General features: G+C 37.2%; 1 protein-coding gene across 1 annotated transcript in view; it reads right to left on the bottom strand.

Moving 5' to 3' along the window:
- Window positions 1–4,138: 4,138 nt before the first annotated feature.
- The window catches only part of Dpp4 (dipeptidyl peptidase 4), an 80,574-nt gene continuing 72,105 nt past the window's right edge, over window positions 4,139–12,607 (bottom strand). The window contains exons 24-26 of the mRNA XM_015479253.2: window positions 7,545–7,617; window positions 7,208–7,281; window positions 4,139–5,274 (exon numbers count right to left, since the gene is read on the bottom strand). Coding sequence (XP_015334739.1) covers window positions 5,173–5,274; window positions 7,208–7,281; window positions 7,545–7,617 — 249 coding nt within the window. The 3' untranslated portion in view covers window positions 4,139–5,172. The remainder of the gene's footprint in view (window positions 5,275–7,207; window positions 7,282–7,544; window positions 7,618–12,607) is intronic.

Genomic DNA, 12,607 nt, shown 5'->3' on the forward strand with positions numbered 1-12,607 from the left:
GGAGGAAAGAATGGAATCATTCCTTTGAGGATCCTGCTTCTAAAATGACTCTCAGATAGTCTCAAATAGACTCTCTCTGAATAGTTTCTAAATTTCTATTAGTATTGAAACCAAATGGGCTCCTGGGGTTCTTAATGAATTAGTCCAGATATTCTAGTTTTGTTGGAATATCTTCTTTGTAGAACTTCTATACATGGAGATTTTATATATATATGTACACACATACAGAGATTTGTATTTGAAAAAAAAAAAGTTCTGAAAAGCATGGCATAAGCACAGAAGCCTGAGACTATTAAATAATTCTAAGTGTGGTATGAAGTTCAGCCAATGTCTGCCTCATGAAAGTTCAGAAGCCACCTTCCTCTGCCTACAATATCATTTATTCTTACTGTGCACTTTGCTTTGTTCTAGGTCTTCTTCATTATTGGTGTGTGTAGGATCATGTGGTTTCTGCTATGTGACTTATTTCTTCCATTTGTTTTTAAGCTCCTTGAAGGTAGCAGTGGTATTTTACCCCTCTTTCTAATTCTGGTGTTTACCCAGCTAGCACACGCTGTTGATAGAACAAAAGTAAAATGTGTCAGAAGATGCTTCGGCTTAGTTTTAAAAAACAAAATGGATTCTTACTGACATGTATCAAAACAAAAACCATGCTTATTAAGCACCTTTATGAGTCCAGTGCCCAAGGATATAGAAGCCTAAGGCAAAAACCTATGCAATCCATGAGGCTATCAAGGTGGGAGAAGCACCAGATAAATGTCACTAGGAGGAAGGAGAACATGAAAGGAGAGCATTAGACATTGCAGATACATAAATCTCAATAAGCACAATCGTTTGAGGTAGGTATGTTGGTGCTAGAGTTGAAAAAGTCTTAGTAATGTCCTTTAAATGTTTTTCACTAGTCATCAGTTACTGATAATCTAACCCTGGTTCATCTGACTTTGACTGCAGGATGCTGCGTGTCCAGTAAGACGTTAGATGGGACTATCTTCCCCCTTATGGAGTATTCATTCTGGTTCATGGAACCAAAATCAAAATCAGGTTAAGACGAATAATATTTCTTTTCAATATGCTATATTTTCTTCACCACCCATTTCTCTGAGGTTATCATTGGTAAGCAAACTTACCCAGTTAAATCCTCCCCTTTTTTCTCATTACTCACAAATGTCATGGCTTTGGATAAAAGAGGTTTCAAGAAGTACAGGTGCCCTCCTAATCCTCAGGTTCCACGTCTGTGGATGCAACCATCTGAAAATGAACACTATTTGGAAAAAAAAAAATGTGTCTATGTTTAACAGGCACAGTCTTAGTTTTCTTTTCACCAGTCCCTTAAAAATGTAGTATAATAGCTATTTGCATAATATTCACATTGCATTAGGTATTATAAGTGATCTAGAGATGATTTAAAGTATATAGGAAGATATGACTATGTTATATGTAAATGCTATGTCATTTTATATAAAGTATTTTAAATATCCCCAGAGTCTGATACCTATATTCATGAGAAAATCTGGAACCAATCCTCTGTGGATACCAAGAGATGACTGTAACTAAGGGTTTTGATTGTCAGATGATTGCACATCTCACCATACTGATACATGCTCTTTCAACAATTTGAAGTACTTGTAGACTTGATTCAGTGAAAGGCTATGTAGAATAAGAATGTTGATTTTGTTGAAGTTTAAAGCCTGTAAACATTAGGAAAAAACTCCCTTCTCAATAGCAAGAAAGTTATTTCTATTTTTATTAAATTCTTGGGGTCAAATATTAATATTACACAGAAAGATGATGTGCATAGATGATAAATTCCTACTCAACACAACATTGATTTTATTAATACCAAGCTCTGAGCTTTTCTTTGGATAGTGAGTGACATTATACTTTATATCTCTCATTTCTCTCTCATTCTCAACCATCTGTAACCCAGAGACATCCTGAATACATACTCCAGGTCACTAAGGATGCATGCAAAAAGATTTTTGGACACTGCTAAAATAACTTGTCATAAAGTTAGCACAACAAAATTCTCTTCCTTTATGGAAAAAGCCATGCTTGTGTTTTGGTGTGTTTTTGATTTAGAATTTATTGAATCTTAAATATTTTACAAATCGAGTAGTCTTATAAGTCAGTATTCTCACATCAACTTAGAGAAAAAGCAGCAAATGCCAAAAGGTGGAACTGATAGCCTGTGAATATGAAAGGAAATATACCCTCAGGATATCATACAGCCTGATGTGATGATTGATCTTTATGGTGGCGGCTCTGAGTCATCTTGAATGCATCGAATTATGTTCTGTGCCTTCTATTTAAGAAAGCATAAAGATATGAAATTATTTTTAGCCAAGTTTCCAATAAAAAATGTTCAAAAATAATTTAAAGTGATTTTCTGAAAGTTTTGATAGAAACTTTAAAAATGAGCCTGTATCTACAGACGAGAAGTGAACTGTTTCTCCCTTCTTTTGGTGCATGCACCCCTGGACTCTGTTGCACTCTCACAGGCTGTTGGTGACAGAAGTCTTAGTCACTCACTAGTTTGCCGAGCCTGCAGTTGTCAACCGGAGACAAGTCTGCACATCTTTAGTGGTATGACTAGTTCTTGTGTTTCACGTTTGTCCTCAGGTTAAGTGGGTCTAGTGAATCTATCAATTTCCTCATCTTCCTTTTCCAATAGGCAAATTTGAAACTCTTACTAAAATGTAAAACTTATCCTATGAAGGTCAAATAAAAACTTCTTTGAATTTATTCACATCATTAGCACTTGTATAGCCCCCTTTGCCTGAAAAATATGTGTTGTGATTTTTTTTTATTAACTCTGGGCTCAAGGAAAAAAATGTTCAACATGCTTAGAAATGAAGAGAACAATAAATTCATTTAATTTTGATACTTTACAAATATCACACAGTATTTGATTTAGATATTAATATAGTATCTGTCATTGTATAATATGTAATTTTCAATTAAGATAAAAGGAGAATTTCTAATAAATTTGATTTTATGAATTAATGTTGTCCAGGGTGTGAACATATCACTGGTCTTCCTTGATATAGAACTCTGCAAAGATTGTCCCAGCTGTTCATAATAATGGAGATATATTAAAAAATAGAATAATGACAAGAAACCCACAGAGTTGAATGTTGGTTTATGGTTCCAAGGGATGAGTGGGACTTAGGAGATAAGGTAAAGTGACTTGATAGCATGCTCTGAAAATATAGTTGAAGCTGGATTTCAGATCCTCTATTTCGTATGCATGACTCACCAATCTCATGTTGAATTGATAGGCTTTTTCCATTTTAGGTTTTTATGCTATAGCTCATTCTGAGATAACTTTATCTAACAAATTGGTCTGAAGCTGAGTTTAAATTCATAAAGTAATTTTTACTTTTTAAAATGAGGCTGTTTTGCAGATAATTGAAACAAAAAACAATGTTTTCTCAGTTATATAGACATTGCTAGATCAAATTCGGCATCTTAAATTGACACTTTCATTATTATAATTCTTTCAACCAAAAAACTGGTCAAATACTTAAGTGATAACTTGCTTCTTTTTTTTATTCACTTTTACTGAGCTGTCAGAACTAGTATGGTTATATTATTAATATTGTTTTTTTTAATGTGAGCCTCCTCATAGTTCCATAGAATGAAATTATAAATTATGTATTATATAAATGACCAATATGATTTTAAATTTATTTCTCAAAAGCTATGTGTTTTGATAATATATTTTTTTTGTACCAGGGATTGAACCCAGGGGTGCTGAACCACTGAGTCATATCCCCAGCCCTTTTTTGTTTTGAGACAGGGTCTCACTGAGTTGCTTAGGGCCTCAGTAAGTTGCTGAGGATGGCCTTGAACCTGCTATCCTCCTGCCTCAGCCTCCTGAGCTGCTGGGATTACAGGTATATGCCTCTATGCCCAGTGATAACAGAAATTTTGTATGTATTAAATTAAAATTGTATGAGATGCTTAATATAACACATTACTATGTGTATACAGTTTTTTTTTTTTTTAATAAAAGCTGAGCTCTTTCCACGTTTACATGCTAGTCCAGGATTGTTAACAAAATAAACATGAACCTTCTGGATAAATGTGTCCATATGCCACTGTGATCTAGATCTGATATAAAACACAACTCATAACCTCTGAAAAATGAAGGTACATTTATTAAATGACCAGGAGAAATTCCACAGCACATAGAATGGAAATAATAATAACACAAATGTTCTAGTTTATTTTCCATTAAAAAAAAAATGAATCCGAGGAAATTAAGTTTTTTTTCAATTAAAATCCTCAAAGAGATGAAACAAGAAAAATTGATGCAAGAACTCCTTCATGTTAGAATTTGAAATACAAATATTTTCAACTTTTAACAGGGCAAGCTGATGTGTTCACATCTCAGATCCAAGCTGCCTCTTTTCACTAGGAAACATCAGTCCTTTTTTTAAAAGCACATTTACAATGCTTTCCCATCACCCTTGCTGTGTTTTCCTAGCACCTATAGCCATAACTGGCACCTGGGGGCCTTACATTGCTGGCAGTTTCCCTTGCATTTCTTTGGAGTCTATTCAACTGCTGTGGTTTTACTTAGAAGTCAGTGCTTTGCATATATGATTTCCTGAGACTGTTTGAATAGTCTTTCTCAGAAACTGTGCCAGTCTGGCTGCGAACAGCTCTTCTCGGAGGGGAGCTGACAGTATCCTGTGGGGTTGGCGTGCTTGGACCTGGGTTTGTAGCCATGCTCTGCTAGCTCCTTTCCCTATACCCTCTACTCTTGTCCCTGCACTAGTGACATCATTGCCCACATCTTGTCATCCCTTTAAAAAAAAAAACAAGATTTGGACTAGCCAGAAAAAAAATGAAAACGTTACCCAGGGGACCTATGCAAAGCTCTCATAAAAATAATTTATATTTGTTGTTTCAGCAGCTGACATGGAAATGATTTTAAGTGATAAATAAAACCAGAATGAATAATCCAAATTTCTGTAAGGTAATAATCTGTCATGAAGACAGAAGTCCTTACTTATGAACATAAGTATGAAATTTGGAAATAAAGGTAACCTTAATTTTCTTCATTTTAGTGCATTTTTAAAGATTATCATCTTAACATTGCAGTTTTGAGATAATGAGAACAAAATGTTTTTTAATGAACTATAAATGGTATGCTGTTTTGAGGTGCTAAGGTATAGAGAAGCACTGTTTTATGAAATGGCTCATGTGGGTATATATATGCTGGTGTGCTGTGCTGCTAGCAATTCCATGGTCTTCATCGGTGTACCACTAGAGAAAGAAAGAAAAAGGTCAGAATTAGGAAGTCATCCATTTAAAAAAAAAAATCAAAAGAGCTCTCATGAACATACATGGTAGAAAACAGGGTGTTTTGATGCCTGAAATAGTTTATAAACTGAATTATGATCACAAAAACTGTCTAATTTTTCTCCAGAGCTTTCCCAAGTCATGTTGTTCTGTCCTGCAGAAGTCTCTGATCCTCTTTAACAGGTGCTGAGAAAATCTACTGTGCATTTGGCTTAACTGAATAGTACTTTAAGCAAATATAAATTCTAATTAAAATATCCAAACCCACTTTCAAGTTTGACTCAAAGGACACTTAAATCACCCGATGCAGGCATATATACTCATTAAGACCACCTATTTTATTTGTTATCAAGTGTTAGATTTTTCTATACTCTATCAAGATAAACTATATTAAACGAAAATTTAAAAGGCAACTTTCCTAATATATGTCACTAAGGAACTGGTAAAAATCTGTTTCAATATTAGAACTATATGTTTAACATAAATGAAGTCAAAAGTCAAAAGTAGGGGCTGGGGTTGTGACTCAGTGATAGAATACCTGCTTAGCATGTGTATGGCACTGGGTTCGATCCTCAGCACCACATAAAAATAAACAAATAAAACAAAGGTTCATCAACATCTAAAATAAATGAATGAATGAATGGATGAATGAATAAATAAATAAAATGGGTTATTTGCAAACACTTAGATATTACAATGGCCTTTAAAAAAATCTAACATTTATATAGAAGGAGTTTCTGACCTGAGCCAAATTTTTAAAAATTTTTCTTTAAATGTTGATGAACCTTTATTTTATTCATTTATTTATATGTGGTGCTAAGGGTCGAACCCAGTGCCTCACACATGCTAGGCAAGCACTCTACCACTGAGCCACAACTCCAGCCCCTGAGGCAAAATTTATCACCTTATTAAATAATTGGGAAGTCATTGCCAGGCAAACATATATTTTGGAGATACAAGTTAACTCTCAAAAACTGCTGTAAGTATCATGAGTTTTGCTTTGAATAGTAGAAAAATAAAGCTCAACCTCTTAGGAGAATTTGGCCAAAAAGATGCCAGTTTTTCTCTGTATTCCTTAACTGTCCCATTCCTATATAGCAGGCACCATTCGAACTGAGCACAGAGAAAATCATGTATATTAGAAGAGAGAGAAAGAAGTCCTTTTTTTTTTTCAATAGATGAGAAAGCTGCATTTTACCTAAATTATTTTATGCAATTAAATTATTGCATTTTACCCAAATTATTTAGCATAGGTATGTATGTATATGTATGTATGTATGCATATGTATTTCTTCTTAATTTGAAAATCTCTAATGCAGAAAATGAATTTGACTAAATACCTAGAAACATCCTCTGTACAGGCGACAACAGCTCTAGCCATTTCTGACTTTGTAAAACAAGCCTCATTGTTTATTGTCTGTGGTTGTTCAACAAAAGATAACATAGCAATCACAAAATCTGAAGCATGCTGATTATTAACATCCTACTGTTGTTACAAAGGCTAGTAATACATACTAGACAGAAATGGATTTTCATATTTGAGCTGAGCTATTATCATGCTGGTTTCACTTTAGAATTACTCTGCCACACATTTACTGAGTAAGTGATTACTTTTGAATCAAAACAGGGAGAGACTGAACAATCACAGGAACAGGAGAGCAGTGTTTTGACACTCCCAGGATATGCAATATTGTGCTTCTCAACCCCACACTCTCTAATACCACTGAACATCACTCTATGTATGACTCAGGCATATCACTTCTCTGACTTTACATTGGAAAAATAAAAACTCTTTTCTGTCCCTGACTCCTGGGATGTCTTTGGGAAGAGGTATCCTCCAAAGAGAAAACTAGATCCCACCAGCCACTTTGCTCCCCTTGAACAAAGTTTTCTGTACCATTGCCTGGAAGTCCACTCCAGCATCCACTAGGGCTTTGGAGATCTGCGCTGACTGCTGAAAGTGAACGTTATCTGCAGGGAGAGAAAGGAATCATCAAGTAGCTAATAGCTTCTCCAGTTTCTGATACCAAAGGGTGGGAAAGACACAGAAGAAAGGGACTGTTTAAAGTTCTAGGACTCAGCATCCCATTTAGCCCAAGACAAGTGAGTTGTGGAAAGCAACACTGTTTTATTGAAGTAAATGTAACAGTCTTGCCCCTCATGCTTTTGTTTTGTCAGTAGTGAAATTGCAAACCTGTCTGTGATACTAAAAAGTCTAATTAACTGAAACTCACCATCTGCTGTTCCATGAATAAGGAGGTACTCAACTTGTTTAAAATTTTCAGCTCTGCTCATGACTGTTGAATTCTGGAATTGGGAAAAAGAATGTCATTATTCAAAAAAGGATCTGCCATAAACTGATTTTTCACTTCAGTTTACAAAATAAAATGTTTTCAGCTGGGGCCCCCTTTGATACAAAATATAGCAAACCGATATTCAAGCAAATGCTGTCTTCATGCATGGCAGAATGCACAGCATGCCCTGTGCCTGGGAGACAGGACTGGAAAGGGAGGATGCTACATCTTCCCTGCACATGCAGGAAGAAGGCACCTGCCACCCAGGCTGCATGCAAAACCCCTTGAGTCCCAGATCCCAGATTGGCTGTGTCCTATGCATTAGCACAGGGCAGAGCCTCATATTAGCAATGTATGTTCCATGGGCTTCTGCTGTAGTTCAGCCAAAAAGTGTATTACCATGGCAACCGTGTGTCACATGGTGCCATACATGCTACATTTCAAAGAGCCTGTACATAGCATTTGCAACTAAACATACTCTGCAATATGTCATGTGAACTTTGGTCCACATTGCTAGGTTCTGAATGAAAAGCAAACATTACCTCTTTCGGAACAGATGTTTAAAACCTAGACAAATGTACCATATGGGAGGGGAAAAGGGTGAAAAAGATCAAGAATGGCCTTGGAAAATCAGTGGGTTGTTGTTGTCTGCTTCATTCTTTATAATGCAGGAAATGCTGCTATTAGTTCAAGTCATATCTAAGTCAGCTAGGGAAATAGGACCAAAAAAAAAAAAAAATGGAAGATCAGCTTTTTGAAGATGGTTTCATGACTTGTGTCAGTTAGGGCTTCTAGAATGAAGAGGTTTTTGATGAAAAACTCTTTGGAGGTAGAGAACTGGCCATCTGGTTCTATTCTGGGGCTATTTACAAAGTGGAGATGAAGATTAAAATAGCAGACAGAGGTAGGGAGGGGGGAGCCAGAGTCCACTTTGGTTGTCCTGTGATGGGATGGATAAGGAAAGAGAGAGAGAGGGTTTAAAATCAGCCAGCAAGTCTTGCAGCACTTTGGTGATACTTTATAAGAACCAAAGTTTATATTTTTGTAGCTAATACCAGCTTAATATTATTGACTGGAGTCCTGGTAGTCAAGCAGGAAGGGGATGGGGGTGAAGTCAGAGTGTTTGTATTCTAGTCTCAGCTTCAAATCAGAGAGGTGTGCAACTGCATTTTGAGCCTTGATTTCTGTAAAATGGAAATAAGAATAACTCCTCTTACTCCCTCATGGAAATAAGGAATCAAGAGGCATAGTAAAAGATTTTTTTTTTTTAGGTTAAATTGCTGATGCTAATGTGAGAATCATGTGACACAGTGTTTCTGGTAAAAGACATTCTGTCTACAACTTTCAGGCAGAGTTACCCAAACTGTGTCAAGATCATCCTGTCCTGGTTAGCTCAGAGCAAATGCCCTTACACTTCTGTGCAGGCTAGTCCCCACTCGTCCTGAACATATTCCATTTCTGACCCAAATTGAGAATGTATTCGCAAACTTCTAGAACAAACACCTGGAACTAATTAAAAGGTACACCTTAAATTTACCTTACTTCTAAGAAACTTTTCACTTGGTGAGATGTCCCATATAAATCTGTCCATGTATAAATCCATCCATCCACTTATCCATCATTTGTTCATTCATTTATCCACTCATTCTTTCATCTAGTCAATCAATATTTACTTGTATTCCACTAAACTATAAAATCTGCAATTGAAGGAATTTGTCTATATTACTAATTACTTTATTCCTTTCATCTAACAAGTACTAAATATTTATCAATTAAATAATTAAACAAAATTAATATGAACTTTTCCACTTTGTTTTGCAGTCAGTGGGAACAGCCAATTTAGGCAGAGTAAATTATTCTCATTTTTAAATTCAGTGAGATAGCCATTAGTAATAATAGGTATTGTCCATTGAGGAATTACTCTGTGCCTGTCACTGTGCTAAGCTTTACAAAGGAGTTAGAAAGCACTGTTATATTGAATCCTCACAATACCTGTGTGAAACAGATTCCTATCAACCCTGTTTTTATAGGTGGAGACACTGAAATTCAAAAGGTAAGTAACTTGCATCAGGATACATATATGGGAACTGTCAGAACTGGACAAAGTCTGATAGCAAAACCCCCTTTACTTTCTGTGTTGCACTTCATCACTTCTAAAATTCCAAGCTGCTTATGATTTATCTCCCAGCAAAGGAACAGTGTGAAATAAAATGTTAATTAACTGTCCTGGAACTTGAAGTACATAATAATAGTGGATACCCTGGCTCATGAAACACCATGCCTTCTTACATTGAAATAATTGGAAGAGAGTCTGGTCTACACAGCTGAGATTTGGGAGGCAAATTTTCTGACTATGAAGGTGATATATAACCTAATGTAGCAATAAAACTGAGCAATTTTTTGCCCTTCCAAGAGGAAATGGTCAAAATAAACCTCCCTAAGAGACACTGTAGCACACCTTTCAAAGCTGAAAACAGAGGGGCTGAGTCCTGCATCTTAGCAGTGAACATTAGTATGTGGAGTTGCTGGACCAGGTGTCCTTTTAGTGTCCTCTGCAGTGATCTTTTCTGCTAGTCACGCTCTCAGCCCATGCAGACTTCTTCCCACCTTCTTTCTCCCCAAGTTAAATCTAGCTGTTGCTCACAGAAGATAGTCAACCTCAACACTGAGACATGACCCAGATATACACTGTGTCACCTCACCTCACCTCCAGCAGCCTCACGGGCTTGCCTTGCTTGGCAGCATGAACAGCAAAAGCTGCTCCTACAACCTCCCTGTGCCATGAAACTGAGAAATGTCATTGAAACATAGAGTAATAGTTAGGAGACATATAAATACGCAGGACACTTAGCAAGGAATGTGATAACTACTGGAGTTTGGACCAAAACAGTTTCTGGCTGCCTTTTTTTTTTTTCTTAAATGGAGTGAATACAGGCTGAAAGAAGACAATTTTTATAAACAAGTAAAACCCTGAGCCTAAGATAAATGTTGTGATGTACACACTGTAGCTGTGATGAACTAGACATGGTGAGAAATGCAACATACTGAGAAAAAGACGAAAACTGTGATAAAAGTGTCATGATGCAAATTGTTTTACATTAACAATATTACACTACAAAGAAAGAAAGACAAATACTTTAATGCAGCAGGAGAAAAATAAAACAAAAGCTTCCCCTGCAACTGCAAGATAAGTGTGCCATTTCAAACGCACATTTCCCCTGCTCACTGGGAGAAGCCTCCAGAGGGACCTTTGAGAGGCAGATAGGCAGCCGGGAGGTGCACACACACAAGCTTTCAGGCTGCAGAGAATATTTTTCCCCCCACAAAAATGCAGCTATGTTACTTTGACTCTGGAACCACTGATCGATCCTTCCCTATAGGACTGTATATTCTGGCTTCTCAGTTAAGACTCCACTGTCCATTGTATGGCACACTTTAAGCTGTGAAGGTAACACACAAAGCCCGTGAAAGAATCGGATGTGTTCGTTTAGGTATGATTAATGATCATGAAAAATTAATGGTGCTATTTTAACCCACCCAAGTAGGATGATCCCCCTTTGCCTATCCATGGAAACAAAAATAAAAAAGGAAATGGATGACTAAGTTAGAAGCCGAATAGTCTATCACCAACTACTAAAAAGGAAGCTCAGAGTGATAAATGGGCAAGGATGCAATGGTGGTGCAGTTGGCGCTCTCCTGAGGCTAGAAACTTCCGGAGAGCCCCGCTGCCAGCAACAGTCTGGCAAAGAGAAGTGGGAAGGATTGGTCCAGTGGCAGTGCCGATTCCACAGCATCTCTGTGAGGAGCTTTTCCTTCAATCCCCCAGAAGAACCATCTGTAGCTGCTTGTTGGATCATGCTGGTTCCTCAGTTACCTTCCAACAAATAAATCTTTGTATTTTTGAAATAAAAGAAAGAGCTGATGAAAGTAGGAAAGCACCGCGAGAAATAGAAGGTCTAACAAGTTGTGAGCTGCTCCTTGTGCCATCTAGACCCGTGAGGACACATGGCTTCCCGAGGACAGGAATGGTAGCAGCTGCCACGCTTTGAAAGCTTCTTCATGGCAGGCATGGGGGTCTCAGGTAATCATTTTCAAAGCCCTGTGAGGTAGGTCTAATAATTCCCTTTATCCAGATGAAGAAACTCAGGTGCAGAGACCTCCTCAGGTTCACACTGTGGGTAAGTTGAGGAAACAGAAGTTGGGTACAGATCTTTCTAACTCCAAAGTCCACATCCCTGATATTCATATTCTATTGTCATTTCACATCATGGCCAAAAAGCTCATTGCCATTCCTAGGCTCTTGTCACTGGGTTTAATGAACGACAACCCTCCAGTTCAGGAAGATATTACCTTGGATTTACTGGTTTGCTCAATGAATTCTTCTAACTTGCAATCAATGCCCCATAAATAATATTAAATGATACCATTTGGGAAGCATCATTAATGCCACAGCAGAGACCACAGAAAACATTTACGAAAAAGTGAATTCAACCCACTATATCAGATGTTTTACTTGTTTACATCTATCAAACAACTGCACCCATGAGATGCCAAGGAAAGAGCTCCCATCAACCCCAGACAGGGGGCTCTACCTCAGGCCTCACAAACAACACTGGCTTCTTTAAAGATCACACAGCAGTCAACATTTTATCAGCACTCCACAAACAAGTTAAGGTTTGGCTTAAATCTGAAGGTCTCTCTCCCTTTGGCATATTCTGGGATAATAGAACAAATGTCAAATCAGTACAAGATGGCATATTTACAAAATTGCACCCTGTTTTGCATAACCTAACGATGCAGCAGTTCTTAAGGATTGAACATTTCAAATCTGCTAGCAGAAGACTGCCAAATCTATGACTGTTTCATACACTTGCCAAAAGCCTATCAAATTTTGAGCAAAATGCAAAATAAATCTCCTCTACAAGTTAAATCAGTCCCTTCTGTGTGTTCCAGGCTGCCCTCTTCTCTTGGCAACAAGGCTCAGGACTTGGGCCCCATTTCTC

This window comes from Marmota marmota, unplaced genomic scaffold, assembly GCF_001458135.2.
Source record: "Marmota marmota marmota unplaced genomic scaffold, marMar, whole genome shotgun sequence".
Lineage (NCBI taxonomy): Eukaryota > Metazoa > Chordata > Mammalia > Rodentia > Sciuridae > Marmota > Marmota marmota.